General features: G+C 46.1%; 1 protein-coding gene across 2 annotated transcripts in view; it reads left to right on the plus strand.

Moving 5' to 3' along the window:
• The window catches only part of LOC126455462 (uncharacterized), a 252,901-nt gene that overhangs the window by 124,930 nt on the left and 109,630 nt on the right, over positions 1 to 18,341 (plus strand). For both annotated transcript variants that reach the window (XM_050091213.1, XM_050091211.1), the window contains exon 3: positions 7,857 to 8,069. In XM_050091213.1, the coding sequence (XP_049947170.1) occupies positions 7,857 to 8,069 (213 nt within the window). The remainder of the gene's footprint in view (positions 1 to 7,856; positions 8,070 to 18,341) is intronic.

Raw genomic sequence — 18,341 nt, forward strand, 5'->3', positions numbered from 1 at the left:
CATCTTGTTAGTATCTCATTCCTGGATAAAAAAGAAAAAAATGCATAAACCATCATAAGTTGTAAGACACCCCCGCACTTCATTCTACTAGCGTCAGTGTCGTCACATGTAAGTTATTAGGTAGTAATAATAATTTTTTTAAAAAGAAAAATAGGAAGCATTTTCGGATCATTGTGTATACGTAGCAATAATTCTTCTGGTCTCCAATTCTTGTGAACCAATTTGTATACCTTTAAGTGTATGAGAAACCGAACAGCTATGTTACTTGGTATACTGAGAAGAGGCAACCAGGAGTAGCTGATACCAGGTTTTGCGTCTGTGCTGAGGTCGGTCATATTTCAGCGAAACTGTGCTGTATACTTAGAGGAAGTCAGGTGAGGACAACTATGATGCCGAAAGCTGTTGCGGAAGTTTCTCGGCTTTGGGGCTCAGCTGGGACGTAATTTTCCCGGAGCAACTGTTGCCAAGTTTGCCGGCAACAGCGGGCGCGGCTTGGCGCTCTCAGTTTCAAAGTGTAAGCAGACCCTCCGGCCGCTGTGCGCGAGCAGCAGATTATCACTAAGTTCACACCGAGCACTGGGCGGTGTTGGGCTACGCCAGCGTGAAAGGCTCCTCGACTACCGTTGACCACAATACCCGGAAACCTCAGCGGAAGCTCCTTTACTTACGGAGGAAGAAGTCCAATTATTGTTTCTGGATTAAAATACCCGTTAGAGAAGTATCTTCTTAAAATAGGAGAAAGAGATAATGCAGATAACAATGGCCCCACTTATTATCACCGCTGTTTTTGACTTTTTTAAAATCTAGACTGTCATACTTAAAAGAATGGCAGTATATTTAATGCCAACGGCCTTACCGCATTGGTAATACCGGTTACGGTCAGATGACCGAACTTAAGCACCGTCGGGCTGGGCTAGCACTTGGATGGGTGACCATCCGGTATGTCGAGCGCTGTTGGCAAGCGGAGTGCACTCAGCCATTGTGAGGCAAACTAAGGAGCTACTTGATTCCGAAGTAGCGGCTCCGGTCTCGTAGACTGCCATACGGCCGGGAGAGTGGTGTGCTGACCACATGCCCTCCCATATCCGCATCCATTGACGCCTGTGGGCTGAGGATGACAAGGCGGCCGGTCGGTACCGTTGGGCCTTCATGGCCTGTTAGGGAGGAGTTTAGTTTTTAGTATATTTAATTACGTAGACACGTCATCTGCCTTCAGGAAAAGATAATCAACAGAAAGGATCAAATTAAGAAGACGGTACTTACCTTTTCTTATTTACGTAAAGCTGTTCGGTAAGCTAAACAAGCTTGTGATTCAAGTAGGTGTAATATGCAAGCAGTTGCTTTTTGAATTTGAAATGATTTTTTGTGCCATTAATTAGTTTCCGAGCCACTGTACGCTCATCATCAGATGGAGGTGTCACAGGAACATTATTTTCTGTACCCCGTGTTATAACGAAATGTTTAAGTAACGGAAAGATAGTTATGGTTTACGATACTTACGTTGTACTGCGTCTTGCTAACCATGCTAACCATATTTATCGACTTTCTTGAGACGTTCGACTCAGTTCCGCATAGTCGCTTGCTCCAAAAAGTGCGCGGTTACGGTCTATCCGATGATATATGCGGTTGGATAGTAAGTGTTCTAACAGACAGAGAGCATTATCACGTCCTGAATGGGGTGATTTCAACAGAAGCAGGCGTAACTTCAGGTGTGCCTCAGGGCAGCGTAATAGGTCCACTGCTTTTTGCGATTTACATAAACGATCTGGTTGATGGTATTGACAGCGGCATTACACTGTTTGCCGAGGATGCTGTAGTTTACATAAAAGTAGTATCACACGAAAGTTGTGAACGAATCAATGAGGATTTGCAGAAAATAAATGCATGGTGTAATGACTGGCAGTTATTTCTCAATATTAGTAAGTGTAACCTACTGCGTGTAACAAGACGAAAATCCCCATTAATGTACGAGTACAAAATAAATTTCCAGTAAATAAATTCCCGGTAACATCCGTCATGTATCCGGGTGTGACTATTCGAAATGATAACAAATGGAACAATCACATTACACAAGTAACGGGCAAGGCGAACTCTAGATTGCGGTTTATTGGTAGACTCCTGAAGCGATGCAGTCCTTCAACAAAGGAAATTGCTTATAATACGTTAGTTCGTCCAGTCTTAGAGTATTGTTCGTCTGTATCGGACCCTTAACAGTTGGGCCTGATTCAAGAGATTCAGAAGGTCCAAAGAAGAGCGGCAAGATTCGTGACTGGTACATTTTGCCATCGCGAGAGCGTTACAAATGTCATATAATGTTTGATGGACAACGCGCTAAACGGAAGGGGCTGCTCTCTAAATTCCGAAATCCGATTTTCGCCGAGGATGTAGAGCATGTATTATTACCACCAACTTTCAAATCGCGCAATGATCACCATTCAAAGACAGGGGAAATTAGAGCTCGTACTGAGGCGTTCAGACAGTCGTTTTTCCCTCGCGCGATCCGCGAGTGAAACAAAGGGGGGGGGGGGGGGGGGGGGGGGAAATGTCACTTTGGCGCAAATTGTGCTCTCCACCACACACCGCTTGGTGGCTAGCGGAGTATATGTGTAGATGTAGATGATAAATATGTACTGACATGTACATTTATCCAGTTTCCACAAACGCGCGCGCGCACTCACAGACGCGCGCACACACACACACAATTTAAATTTAGATGCACTCAGTTTCACAGCAAAAACAAACACTGAACGTAAGTGCCAATAGTGTGAAGGAACTAGGAATTACACTTTGGCACGTCTCTAACTTTGACATGTGATGCACTAAACTGCAGACTGAAATATGAGAAGCATTCAATAAGTAATACAACATTTTTTCTCTGGCAGCAGGTTGGTTTCCTTCAAGAATCCAGTATACCGTATTATTCTTCACTCTTTTGGCTATAAAACCATATCGCCGATCAATTCTACGGCATTACGCCACCTTACTGGGAGGGCTTGTGTGCCCGCGAGGTACCACTCTGCTGGTCGACGTCAGAGCGTCTTGTTGTATCAACAGCCTCCCCGTCAACCACGTACTGCTTCCCGGGGAGGGCACGCTTCATTGGGCCGAACAGATGGAAGGTGCGATATCTGTGAAATTGAATTTTCTCAACCGAAACTGGACGATAAAAGAATGTATTGCATTACTTATTGAGCGCCCCTCGTAATTACGAGGTGCATTCAAGTTATAAGGCTTCCGATTTTTTTTTGTAATTAACTACTCACCGGAAATCGATGAAACTGGCGTTACTTCTCGACGTAACCGCCCTGCAGACGTACACATTTTTCACAACGCTGACGCCATTATTCCCTGGCAGCGGCGAAGGCTTCTTTAGGAGTCTGTTTTGACCACTGGAAAATCGCTGAGGCAATAGCAGCACGGCTGGTGAATGTGCGGCCACTGAGAGTGTCTTTCACTGTTGGAAAAAGCCAAAAGTCACTAGGAGCCAGGTCAGGTGAGTAGGGAGCAGGAGGAATCACTTCAAAGTTGTTATCACGAAGAAACTGTTGCGTAACGTTAGCTCGATGTGCGGGTGCGTTGTCTTGGTGAAACAGCACACGCGCAGCCCTTCCCGGACGTTTTTGTTGCAGTGCAGGAAGGAATTTGTTCTTCAAAACATTTTCGTAGGGTGCACCTGTTACCGTAGTGCCCTTTGGAACGCAATGGGTAAGGATTACGCCCTCGCTGTCCCAGAACATGGACATCATCATTTTTTCAGCACTGGCGGTTACCCGAAATTTTTTTGGTGGCGGTGAATCTGTGTGCTTCCATTGAGCTGACTGGCGCTTTGTTTCTGGATTGAAAAATGGTATCCACGTCTCATCCATTGTCACAACCGACGAAAAGAAAGTCCCATTCGTGCTGTCGTTGAGCGTCAACATTGCTTGGCAACATGCCACACGGGCAGCCATGTGGTCGTCCGTGGCACCCACCTGGATGACACTTTTCGCATTTTCGGGTCGTCATGCAGGATTGTGTGCACAGAACCCACAGAAATGCCAACTCTGGAGGCGATCTGTTCAACAGTCATTCGGCGATCCCCCAAAACAATTCTTTCCACTTTCTCAATCATGTCGTCAGACCGGCTTGTGCGAGTCCGAGGTTGTTTCGGTTTGTTGTCACACGATGTTCTGCCTTCATTAAACTGTCGCACCCACGAACGCACTTTCGGCACATCCATAACTCCATCATCACATGTCTCCTTCAACTGTCGATGAATTTCAATCGGTTTCACACCACGCAAATTCAGAAAACGAATGATTGCACGCTGTTCAAGTAAGGAAAACGTCGCCATTTTAAGTATTTAAAACAGTTCTCATTCTCGCCGCTGGCGGTAAAATTCCATCTGCCGTAAGGTGCTGCCATCTCTGGGACGTATTGACAATGAACGTGGCCTCATTTTAAAACAATGCGCATGTTTCTATCTCTTTCCAGTCCGGAGAAAAAAATGGGAGGCCTTAGAACTTGAATGCACCTCGTACAAGCATCTCATCTCACGTGAAAGGTCGCAATGTGACAAAGTGTCACACTTACATTCAGTGTTTGTTTACTGTCAAACCAAGGGCACCTAAATACGGTGTGTGTGTGTGTGTGTGTTGGTGTGTGTGTGTGTATTTGCGTGTGTGCAAACAGACTAAAATGTTCATTATCAGAACGTATTTGTCATTCATACTAAGAGAAAGTGCAAAACCTATTCTGAAACATAACGATTTTTCTTTTCATGAAGACTTCGGAGTTGCTGTCAGAGACAGTAAAAGACCTGGAAGAGCGGTTGAAGGGAATGGACAGTCTTGAGGATATAAGATGAACACCAACAAAAGAAAAACGAGGATAATGGAATGTAGTCTAGTTAGCTCGGGTGATGGTGAGGGAATTAGATTAGGAAATGAGACACTTAAAGTAGTAAAGGAGTTTTGCTATTTGGGGAGCAAATTAACTGATGATGGTCGAAGTAGAGAGGATATAAAATGTAGACTGGCAATGGCAAGAAAAGTATTTCGGAAGAAGACAAATTTGTTAACATCGAGTATAGAGTTAAGTGTCAGGAAGTCGTTTCTGAAAGTATTTGTATGGAGTGTAGCCATGTATGGAAGTGAAATGTGGACGATAAATAATTTAGACAGAAAGAGAATAGAAGATTTCGAAATGTGGTGCTACAGAAGGATGCTGAAGATTAGATGGGTAGATCACATAACTAATGAGGACGTACTGAATAGAACTGGGGAGAAGAGAAATTTGTGGCACAACTTGACTAGAAGTAGGGATCGATTGGTAGGACATATTCTGAGGCATCAAAGGATCACCAGTTTAGTATTGGAGGGCAGCTCGGAGGGTAAAACTCGTAGAGGGAGACCAAGAGATGAATACATTAAGTAGATTCAGAAGGAGGTAGGCTGCAGTAGGTACTGGGAGATGAAGAAGCTTGCACAGGATAGAGTAGCATGGAGAGCTGCATCAAACCAGTTTCTGGACTGAAGACCACAACAACGAACGCTTCGTTAACTTACGCTAAAATTTCCCTTTTGCTCCGCCAGCATCACGGCACTAGTGTCTAGCTGCTGGTGGTACAGATAATAACGTTCATGTAACACCCCGTCTGATGAAGACGGTCTCGAAAACTAGACAATACTGGGGAACAGAGGCTGCAGGTGCTACAGCAGAGTCAGCCTGGTTGCCTGAGCAGCAGGCGTTAGGGGGGCGCGACGACTCCGCCGTTCCAGTCAGTGCACACAGCACGCCGATTAGGCCGCACTGTTTTGCAGCGCCTGTCACTTGGGCGGAATTAGAGCATTACTCAGTAACCTTCCACCCACCGGGTATGTAGGGGTATGCAAGGTCCTGCGACAGCAGAGCGAAGTAGAGGCTGAACTTTGGTTCCACTGTAGAGTCAGCGCGTCTACTTCCGGGGCCGACGTTCTGCCAGCGAGTACGACGAACGCCGACGGACCACACACTACCACCCACATTCGACGGCCGCCGCTAGCCCACCAATTGATAGCTGCTGGATGGACTTAGAACTTCTTGAAAGCACAAACAAAACCTCATTAGTACTTGGATACACAGTGATTACTAGTCAAATATTATGCGGAACGTTACTGGTCTTTAAACGAGAGGTACGTAGGGTATTGTTTATTATTGATTCAGTAAAAAAATGTTGTGAACTTTTACTCTGAGCTATCACTCTATAGGTGTCAGCCACCTTGGTGGACATGTTCTCAATACACCAGACTCAACAAATCGTGTCACAGAATGAGATTTTCACTCTGCAGCGGAGTGTGAGCTGATATGAAACTTCCTGGCAGATTAAAACTGTGTGCCGGACCGAGACTCGAACTCAGGCCTTGCCTTCCGCGGGCAGAGTGCTCTACCAACTGAGCTACCGAAGCACGAATCACGTGTCGTCCTCGCAGCTTTACTTCTGCCAGTACCTCGTCTCCTACCTTCCAAACTTTACAGACGCTCTCCTGCGAACCTCGCAGAACTGGCACTCCTATCACATTTAAAAAGAGGGAGGCTGTATATTACACCTTCATAAACGGGCAATATTAATCGCAGTTGCAGTTCGTCATCCGCAATGGATATAATCAAGAGAAATAATGTTTCATAAAGCAGAACACTATATTTTAGAAACAGGAATGCAGTAACAAAGGCATTCAATGTATTTTGCCTAGTTCTAGGAAAACAAAAGAATCTAAAGAAAGCACTACCGCAGTTACTTCAGATGTATGCATGTAATTCCTTCCGTCCCTTCTTTCTGTCAGGAATCCAATAAGACCTCTTCCAAATGTTAAAATACAGGATCATAAATTAACATAAAAATTTTCTGCGCGTAGAAACTGTGAAAAGGGTTTTTAAGCTTGGGAAATATATAATTTGATTCTAGTACAAGAGGTGTCATTTATTCCAGTAGCCACCGCTTTTTGCGAAACTGTGGAACCAAAGATAACGTATCTCTTTGGACTACTCATGTGTGAGGAGAAATAACGTATAGCCCTTTTCCTTGATGGTCAAAGGACACAATCGAAGCAGCTTTTTGTTTTCAGAAAACTTCCTTAATTGCTTGCTGTGATTACGACGATGTGAAAATTGATGGAAGAGCTCTGACGTACAAAAACGGAAAAGATAGGTAACAACCATAGGACACGTATTCCTACATTTCTCCAGAACCTAAGTTGGTCTTCCCCGAGATCGATGCCACCAGTATTTCTGCAAATAACTACCGTCAATGTTATGTATTCATGATGTATCAAACTGATGGTATGTGATATTCACATCTGTCGCCACTCGTATTTTATGGAGTTAGTATTCTTCTTGGAGAATGTTTCACCCGTCTCATACATCCAGCACACCACACTGAAAAGCTTTGTCATGGCTGACTCTCTCAAGGAACCTAATAGTTCTGAGAGAATTGCGTATGGTGCACGATGTTTGTTTCGGCTTCGGTCTTTCAGTACTCTGTCGAATTCTGCTCTTAATACGATTTCTTCCAGTTCGTCTTGATCTACTTCTTCTCCCTTTTATGTAATTCTGTGTCGATTGCCGAAAGAGAAACGCCGTGTTTTTCGTGTATTGTTACCACTGGATAAACCCAGTACTTCCGTTGACATCGTTGGCGTAGCCAGCAACGAGCATCAGTTGCTGCTCACACTGCATTTGGCTATTGTCTAATGCAGGTACACAGCTCTCGTCACAGAGATTCAGCCGCGTGGGTCAGTCGCGCCGGTCCACCACACCACAGCCTCCAGTTTCATAAGGCGGTAGACTGGCAGTGTGAATAGATAGCAGGACGCAGCAACGGCAGCCTGTGTGTTCCGCAGGAGGCGAGGCTCCAGCTGATGCCGGGTCCGCCTCCACGGCTGCACCGGGGGCGGCACCGGAGGTGGCAGGGTCCGGGGGCCGCGCCTCCGCGTCTGGGGACGGCAAGACGGTGGCGCAGTACGAGAAGGGCTACCTGTACGGCGCGGGCAAGGCGGCGCCCGACAAGCACGTGGAGAACGCGCTGCTCAAGTCCGAGCTCTACGGGGACCCCAGTAAGTGACCGCACCGCACTGCACTGCCAGAGACACGGGCCCCGCAACGAACCTGTGACGTCACACTAGTCGCCTTGTTCGCCGCACTCCGCGAACGCTGGGCTCCGTGCGGAGCCCGCGGGATTTCAATACGGACGCTACTGGCCACTAAAATTGCTACACCAAGAAGAAATGGTTCAAATGGCTCTGAGCACTATGGGACTCAACTGCTGTGGTCATAAGTCCCCTAGAACTTAGAACTACTTAAACCTAACTAACATAAGAACAGCACACAACACCCAGCCATCACGAGGCAGAGAAAATCCCTGACCCCGCCGGGAATCGAACCCGGGAACCCGGGCGTGGGAAGCGAGAATGCTACCGCACGACCACGAGATGCGGGCCCCAAGAAGAAATGCAGATGATAAACCGGTATTCATTGGACAAATATATTAGAACTGACATGTCATTACATTTTCATGCAATTTGGGTGCATAGATCCTGAGAAATCACTACCCAGAACAGCCACCTCTGGCCGTAATAACGGCATTGCTATTCCTGGGCATTGAGTCAAACAGAGCTTGGATGGCGTGTACAGCTACAGCTGCCCATGCAGCTTCAACACGATACCACAGTTCATCAAGAGTAATGACTGGCGTATTGTGACGAGCCAGTTGCTCGGCCACCATTGACCAGACGTTTTCAATTGGCGAGAAATCTGGAGAATGTGCTGGCCAGGGCAGCAGTGGAACATTTTCTGTATCCAGGAAGGCCCGTACAGGACCTGCAACATGCGGTCGTGCAGTATCCTGCTGAAATGTAGGGTCTCGCAGGGATCGAATGAAGGGTAGAGCCACGGGTCGTAACACATCTGAAATCTAACGTCCATTATTCAAAGTGCCGTCAGTGCGGAGAAGAGGTGACCGAGACGTGTAACCAACGGCACCCCATACCATCACGCCGGGTGATACGCCAGTATGGCGATGACGAATACACGCTTCCAATGTGCGTTCACCGCGATGTCGCCAAACACGGATGTGACCATCATGATGCTGTAAACAGAACCTGGATTCATCCGAAAAAATGACGTTTTGCCATTCGTGCACCGAGGTTCGTCGTTGAGTCCACCATCGCAGGCGCTCCTGCCTGTGATGCAGCGTCAAGGGTAAACACAACCATGGTCTCCGAGCTAATAGTCCATGCTGCTGCAAACGTCGTCGAACTATTCGTGCAGATGGTTGTTGTCTTCAAACGTCCCCATCTGTTGACTCAGGGTTCGAGACATGGCTGCACGATCTGTTACAGCTATGCGGATAAGATGCCTGTCATCTCTACTGCTAGAGATACGTGGCCGTTGGGATCCAGCACGGCGTTCCGTATTACCCTCCTGAACCCACCGATCCCATATTCTGCTAACAGTCATTGGATCTCGACCAAGTCGACCAGCAATGCCGCGATACGATAAACCGCAATCGCGAAAGGCTACAATCCGACCTTTATCAAAGTCGGAAACGTGATGGTACGCATTTCTCCTCCTTTCACGAGGCATCACAACAACGTTTCACCAGGCAACACCGGTCAACTGCTGTTTGTGTATGAGAAATCGGTTGGAAACGTTCCTCATATCAGCACGTTGTCGGTGTCGAAACCGGCGCCAACCTTGTGTGAATGCTCTGAAAAGCTAATCATTTGCATATCACAGCATCTTCTTCCTGTCGGTTTTATTTCGAGTCTGTAGCACGTCATCTTCGTGGTGTAGCAATTTTAATGGCGAGTAGTGTAATTCAAAAGATACCCACTGCAGGAGTTAACTTTGTCGTGTGCTTTCCAGTGCTTGCATTCATTTAAGTGCATAGTCAAGAATTATTAAACTCGTCTGAAATAGTTAGTCGCTCCCCACCAGAGGCAGCTGCTAGCACTCGTGACAGCTGCAGTGTCACTTGCTGTGACGCACACGCCGTGGCCTTTCTTTCTCGTGGGTCTTAGGTCACAGTTAGTGACGCGGGACTAGTCCAGATATTTCACGGCATTGACTACGGTCACTCTAGCCCGATTTCTAGTCGATACTTTTCAGCTCATACTTTCGCTATCTATTAAATTTTTATTATTTGCCCAAAATTTTGGTCTCATGGCCCAGTGGCAACACTTTCAACAACTGGATGCCCGACCACCAACAGCTGAACGACCGGCGTGAGTGCGGGCGAGAGAGTGAGTGTACGAAAACTCCGCTAACCCTGTCAAAGTTTCTTGATGCAATAATTTAACAACAGCCGTATGTATTGTAGACATTTATTTTATGATCTTCTTATCTGCTACCAGTTTCGGCATTACAATTATACCATCTTCAGGTCCCTTCACTTCGAACCCCTTTCTGCACGATTCGACTTACTTGTTTTGACGTTAAAACGTCTATTCGCTCGTCGGACGAACTTTCTTGTGTAACAGAGAACTGTCAGATTTGAATCGCTAATAACTACAAGATCATTAATGCGCGATGAATGGTTATTCCCACAACCAATAGATCTTCTGTTTTTCGTTGTCGCGCGGTAACTGTTTTACCAGTGACGTCATCATATCATTGTAGGCGCATGCACGTGATTGTTAAGGCGCCTAAGAACGATAAAATTTTTTGCCAAATCCGCTCTTGTCTAGCCGCAGATTTGTCAAACAAGTCCGTATACGTACAAACAAAATTTGTCAGTGTACTCATACTTTTAAGCAGATGGTGTTCGTGAGTATTCTGACAGTAGTGAGAATGGCTACAAATGCAGACAGAGTAGTTCTGGCACTGACTTTGGCAATGTTTTTAAAGAAGAAGAAAACACAAACAAGAGTCTGGTCCAGGGAATGGCTTACAGTGAGAGAGAGATTAACCCATGAAACTCTGATAAAAGAAATATTACTCTCAGAAGCCGATCATTACATCAACTTTCTTAGAATGCACAATGAAGTCTCCAATTAGGTGATAACGTGCTCGTATAAGAGCAAACTTGTTTGTCAAATTCGCTCTCGTCTAGCCACAGATTTGTCAAACAAGCGTGTAGGCGTAGCAACCACGTTTGTCAATTTAACTTTACTTTTAAACCCGATGCTTTTCGTCTATGCTGTATTTTTACACAAGTGGTAATGGCTACAAATGCAGCTGAAGTATATCTAACATTGTCTCTGGCGCTGTGTTTGAAAAATGGTTCAAATGGCTCTGAGCACTATGGGACTTAACATCTGTGGTCATCAGTCCCCTAGAACTTAGAACTACTTAAACCTAACTAACCTAAGGACATCACACACATCCATGCCCGAGGCAGGATTCGAACCTGCGACCGTAGCAGTCGCGCGGTTCCGGAATGCGCGCCCAGAACCGCGAGACTACCGCGGCCGGCACTGTGTTTGAAGAATAAGCAACAAACAAGACGCTGGTCCAGGGAATGTTTTAAATGCAGAGAGAAATATACACATAAAAACCTGTTAAGGATACACTTAGAACCTCATGATTACATCAGTGAACGTTGGTAACCCCACGGTTCATCCGGCCAGTCAGTTGCTCAACATTTGCACGTGTATTCGCGCACACACATCTCCTCAGCTGTCGTTCATTCCTGCCATCTATGGCCCGTGGTGCACCACGCCCTGGAGTCTCACCGTTTCAAACTGAGCAGCGAAGGCGTGTCTGCAGACGCTCCGGACAGCGGTTGAATACCAACCCGACTGTCGTCCTCCATACGGCCCGACAAGTGATGGTTCGGGGTGCCGTTTTATTTCGTAGCAGGACGCCTTTCCTTGTCATCCGCGGCGCTCTTACAGCAGAGCGGTACATCGACGATGTTCTGAGCCCCGTCTTGTTGCCCTTCTTGGCAAGCCATCCTGGGATTACATTGTAGCAAGATAATGCACATGGCGAGAGTGTCTAATGTACGTCTTCGTGCTTGCCAAACCCTACCTTGGCAACGGAGGTCGCTGGATCTCTCGCCTAATTGGGAACATCTGCAGAATTACGGGCAGAGCCCTCAAGGAAACTAGGATGTTGAAGACCGAAAGCGCCTGTTGGACAGAATTTGGCACGATATCCCTCCCGACCACACCCAAAAACTCTCTCTATCAAAGCGAATAACTGCTTGCGTAAGGGCCAGAGACGGACTACACAGGCAATACTGACTTGCTCAATTTGTGAAGCTCTTTTTCTTGAATAAATCATCTAGTTTTTCTGAAATTTTAAACATTTATCTGTACATGTATGTCACATCTACCGATTTCCGTCTCATTCGGACAATTCTTTCGTGGTGTGCTTTTTTTTTTTTTTTACTTCTTTTGTCTTAGAGTGTATTAGTAACGTCATTCCTTTCTATTATTCAAGATGATTACACTAGAAAATGGTTCAAATGGCTCTGAGCACTATGGGACTTACCATCTGAGGTCATCAGTCCCCTAGAACTTAGAACTACTTAAACCTAACTAACCTAAGGACATAACGCACATCCATGCCCGAGGCAGAATTCGAACCTGCGACCGTAGCAGTCGCGGCGTTCCGGACTGCAGCGCCTAGAACGGCTCGGCCACAGTCAATTATATGCCAAGAGCGTTATTTTCAGCAGACAAGTGCTACATCTGCAAGTTACAAGAAGTAAGACTGAGTCGGTGAGACTAGACTGGCGGCAGATAGGGCTTTATATACAGGCTGTGATTCAAAAGTTTTAAGACTAGAAATTTATTGGACGTTTAAGTACAGCGGACTAAATTTCTTCAAAATATGATCCTTCAGCATCAACAAAGCCTTGTCAGCGCGTCTTCCACTGTTCGTAGTCCTTCTGGAGGGCCTCGCGCGTCATGCTGTCAGGGGCTCTCGTCGAAGCCTGCTGGATGGCGTCGATGGAGTCGAATCGCTTCCCTTTTAGGCCTGTCTTGATTCGGAGGAAGAGGAAAAAGTCACTTGGAGCCAAGTTGGGGTTGTAGGGTGGCTGCGGCAATATTGTCACGTTCAACTTGACCAAAACTTCGGCGGGGACGCGCGACGTGTGAGCGGGCGCGTTGTCGTGCTGGAGAATCCAATCGCCCTTCATCGCTGGGAGGACACGGCGAACTCCATCCCTCAGGCGGCGCGGCACTCTCGCTAAGATGACGGTCATTGTTCAAAAGTTTCCACACTCTCTCCATATTTTGATCCGTTCGGCTTGATGATGGCCTCCCAGAGCGGTCGTCGTCTTCAACATTCCCGCGGCCATCTTTGAAACGTTTGTGCCACATGAAAACCACTGCAAGGGATATGACTTCTTCCTTAAAGGCGTCTTGAATCATACCGAGAGTCTCCCTGCCGGTTTTGTTCAGTCACACGCAAACCTTAATCGCTGCTCCATTTTCGCCTCTCCCACTTTTCGACCGAGGTCAATGACACGCACTCACGCTGCCGGCGATGCGCGCTCTCCAGGGTTCTGGAGGCAACTGCCGCAGCGTCAGTTCGTTCCCTGAGACCTACCACTAGTTTCCCCAACCGGCGGAACCGGTCCTCGAGCGCTCCCCTACTCAGAAATGAATCAGTCTTGAAACTTATGAATCACACCTTGTACGTAACTACTTTATCCTGGCAGCACTGTCCATGTGATGCATCCGCTGCAGTAAATCTATGGTAGATTCAGTACAGGCTACGGCTAGAGTTTTGGGAAGATATATGACCTACCATTGAGGCGACTGGCATCCTTTTCTCGAATGAACCATCCCGGCATTTGACTTCGTCCATTTGAACCACAGTGTCCGTAATGTGAGCCCAGTGGTATAACCGCAGAACCAACTCGACCGCCACTGACTATTACAATTACACTGCATTTGTTTTATAACTTCGGAGAACTGACCTATTTGTGTACTGGAGTTACGGGCCGATTAACGGTAGGGATTGGCGGAACCGAGATTTGAGTACGTGACTTTTTGGTTTCGGGTTGGACAAAGAAGTGGATGCTGTGATATGCTAGTATGGCTTAAGTTCCCTAGCTTGCGAGACACGGAGGTCAGCCAGACACGGTTCGAATCCGCACAGTGGAGTAACGACCGTTGATATGGTGCGTTGGCCAGACTCAGTATGATTTTCAGGCGGTTTTCCACGTTTCTCTAAATAAGTTTTGCATTGATTCGCAGCCTCTGCCTCAGAAAATACAATGCACACATAAAATACAGTTTTTATGATTCACATAAGGTGACTTACATGACTTGCCCCCGTTGTCATCAACTGCTGTGGCGACAGGAAGTGCATCTGGCCACAGAGTTTAATTAACATAAATTAGTGAAATCATGAAAACAGCGAATCGGATACCACAGAATTAACGCTAGTAAAGAGTGACAATTCGAGATTATGCGGGGTAAGGAAGCTGGAAGCTGCAGCGGGAGAGAACCTTGTTGTAGTCACTTAGCAACTTTATACTTGAATGAAAGTAATGTGAGACCTGAGTTTCTCCTGGCGTATAAAACTTTCAAATAAATTCCGGGAATTTAGATATGTTGACGATACCTTTGTTGTTTGGCCTCATGGTAGGGAGAATCTGAATGCCTTTCTAGAACATCTGAACTCCATCCACCCGAACATTCGTTTCACGACGGAGGTGGAAGAGGATGGTTGCCTTCCCTTTCTTGACGTGTTGGTTAGGAGGAAGTGTGATGGATATTGGGACATGCAGTATACAGGAAACGTACACCGACTTGTACTTACAGGCTAATAGTTGTCACCATCCGGCTCAGCGTGAACGGGTACTTCGTACATTGGTACACAGGGCACATGTCATTTCCGACGCTGAGACTTTGCCAGCTGAGCTGCCCCATCTTGAAGTTAAGTTTCGTCAAAATGGTTACAGTGATAGACAGATTGAACGTGCGTTGCGCTGTCGACCAACTGAACATCAGGTAATTGATGATAATTCTGAGTCGACAACCTAAGTCTACTGCCTTTTTGCGTTAGGTAGGAAACACTTCCAACAAGGTCGGTCGTATTTTACGGAAATACGATGTGAAATGTGCTTTCCGACCTCCATCTAAAATAAGAGTGCTTTTGAGTTCTGTTAAGGATGATCTTGGTCTGCGTAAAGCGAGTGTGTATCTCATTCCTTGTAGCTGCGGCATGGCGTATATTGGCCAAACTATCAGGACCGTGGAGGACCGATGTACTGAGCATAAACGGCACACACGACTACAGCAGCAAAGTAGATCTGCTATTGCCGAACATTTATTGGATACTGGACGCCCCATGTTATATAATAACACCGAGATATTGGCATGCACGTCCAGCTATTGGGGCAGTGTTATTAAGGAGGCAGTTGAGATTAAATTAGCGAGCAACCTCATTAGGGATGGAGGTTTTTGTTTAAACTCTGTTTGAAATCCGGCTCTCTCCCTTGTCAAAAAACAGAGGGACAGAGTCAATGCTACCTCACCTGCGAATTCACAGTCTCACTATCGATAGCTCTGACTTTGGTCATCTTTGGTGGCACTAGTGTTCAGCGTGTGTGTTATCTTTCCTGCTTCAGTCCGAGAACCGAGGTTTTAAATTTGCATGTACGCCGCCTGTCCGTTGCAGTTTGCCTTGAAAATGGCGGGGTGTTCTCCCGGCAAAATATCGGCGGTCGCTGAAAGTGTTACCTGGCTGAATTCCCGGAAGTTATTTGAGAGTTGAATGAAAATATTACATTGAAGTGAATCGAGTGGTAGGAGCGAGCCACCAGGCAATCGTAGTACCAGGTGGTTATACTCGTGATTAAAGTGCAGCTACTCACGGAGCTCGAGTGTGCGTTGTAATTACCGTACGGCAACGCACTGGTAGATACTCTAATGTGTCAAACTTATTTACGCTGAAGAAAAAAAGTTCCAATTTGGCCACCAGGTGCAAATGTGGCGCTGTGAATGCAAGAAAGACGTATAGAAATGTTTCCATATGTTAGGAATTACGAACGGGACGTGGAAAAAAAATCAAACGAGTGAGAACGGCATAATTTTCCTGTTACTATTACCCACCGCTCAAGCAATTTGTTCAGTTTGAGCACCGGAGGCGTAGACGAGATGCTGCGTCCGTAAAACGACGTGATCAACAGATGGTCGCAGCAGTACCAGTGGAATCTGAGCAACGTGTGCCCGTATACCGGCCTTCAGATAAGGCAGAGACCGAATGTGTGCGTGGTAAATGCGCCTTTTAGATATCACCAGAGCCAAAAGTCACATGGATTGAGATCAAGTGATCTGCAAGGCGAAGCATCTGGAAAGCACCTGGAGATAAGACGATCGTGGAAGGTTGCGGTAAGTAGATCTTTCACTGGGCGAAGGACAGAAGGACACGAGGTATTGCTCCATTTTGTATGAAGACGGTGTTTCCACACTCCTGTGCTGTCTCAAAGCAGGAATCACATGCTGTACAAGGAGGTTTCGATAGTGTGCAGACGCCGCAGTAGACCTGACTGTCCCTGTGGCTGTATTCTGTTCAAAGAAGAAGGTACCGAGAATAAAGATGCCTGTGAATCCACGCCACACAGTCACATACGGCGAGTGCTGTGGTTCTTCATGCACACCAAACGGTTTAACAGTGTCCCAAATACGGCAGTTCTGTATGAAACGGTCATGTACTATGGAATAGGGAAACAATAGGAAGGACTGGACCCTTTTGTTATCACTCGTTTTATTTAAATCATATCAACAAATTCCTATAGAACAACAATATCTTAAACCTGATTACTCTAGGTAATAAGAATACTAAGTCACAAAAATTTAGTGAATCTGCTACCAGTGACTTTTTATGGAACAAGGTCTGTCTGATAAATAAGAAAATTTTAAAACCACTGACAATTATGCGCCTGACGGCTTAAATTAAGACACACAATATTTCTGACTAGTCTTCCGACACTGAGAACTGTTGTTCTCAAAAACATTTACCTAAATAACAACCTGCCAGAGATACACCCAATAAATAGCACGATGAGGATAATACAAAGGTACTCGCTTAGAACTCAAGAGTCAATGAATATAACTAAGGCTTACTAAAGTTTCAAACTTCGGCTCCAAGGCCCAGGAACACAATTAATCAGTGCGAAGTCTTACTAAGAGTAGCACAGCAACAACCTTTCAAAATCGTATGTTGCTCTTGAGACAAGGTTTAATAAAAATAATATATATAATAAACACCCAAGTAAATATAATTAGCGCCAGAATTAATTAGCGAGGAGTGACGCCAGGTCGCTCGAAGGCAGAACGAAAACTTAACTTGGAGAAGCCAAGGCGGAAGGTGGTAATTCGAACAAGACCCACTTCTCGAGCTTCGACCCGGAGTCACCTCCCGCTAATCAGGATTTCACTACCTCGGTAGCCATAGATGGAAAGTTAGCGCTTACTCCAAAACATCAGCCAGCCAGCTGTAACATTTAACAAGCGCACAGAACAGGTCCGCAGGGACAATTTAAACAACCACCAAAAGATATTAAATAACAGGTTAAATTATTCACTAATAAAACGGCACACTGCCTTTGCCCCACCACGAATAAACTACACAGGCAAGGTACAACCAACAACGCAAATCTTATCAATAACATTAAGGAGAATTGCCTGCTATTAAGATATTAAAAGAAAAACTAACAATTACTAGCAAGGCCAGCGGGCACTCCAATCTTAGTCACAATAAAATTACATGAACTATTATGCCCCACTCTTCAGTGAAAACCATAACGAGCACAATTCTGAAAATTTCATTATAAGCTTTATTGGGGCTCGCTGCGCTAAGGCTACCAAACACTCGAATGCAGTATATTTGATAAACAGATTCCGGCCTTGCAGCTCATTACGTATTACATCAAACAACAATTTCTCACGAGCTTGGAAGAGGTACGCTCGTGCATTATATTAATATTTAACACCTGTCTTAAACACCATGAACTCTTCATAGGCACACCTTTACTTCCATGGTAACACCCATGCGCTTACAGTTACCAGAAGTGAGGTAGCAGCCATCCACACCTTCACACACATGTACTAAGTACAATTTCACTTAACCTTTCGCTGGACGTCCAATATGGCTTGCGTCGGGTACAGCAGGCGGAAATAAGGCAGTGGACGACCGTAGACAGCCGTGTCCGGAACCAGCAGCACGCAACCCAAGGCAGCAACAAGCCTCCTCGCAGGTGATAGCAAAGGCTCTCCACCGAGCTGCCCCATACACGTGGTCGGTTCCCGCTCCACTGCAAGCGCACTCCGGAGGCAGATAGAGAGCCTATATAGAGGGAGGGAGTGGCCAATGGTGGTAGCATCGCTGATTGGAAGAGAGCCGAGGACGCCATGTTTTTA

This window comes from Schistocerca serialis, chromosome 2 (genome assembly GCF_023864345.2).
Source record: "Schistocerca serialis cubense isolate TAMUIC-IGC-003099 chromosome 2, iqSchSeri2.2, whole genome shotgun sequence".
NCBI classification, from domain to species: Eukaryota; Metazoa; Arthropoda; class Insecta; order Orthoptera; family Acrididae; genus Schistocerca; species Schistocerca serialis.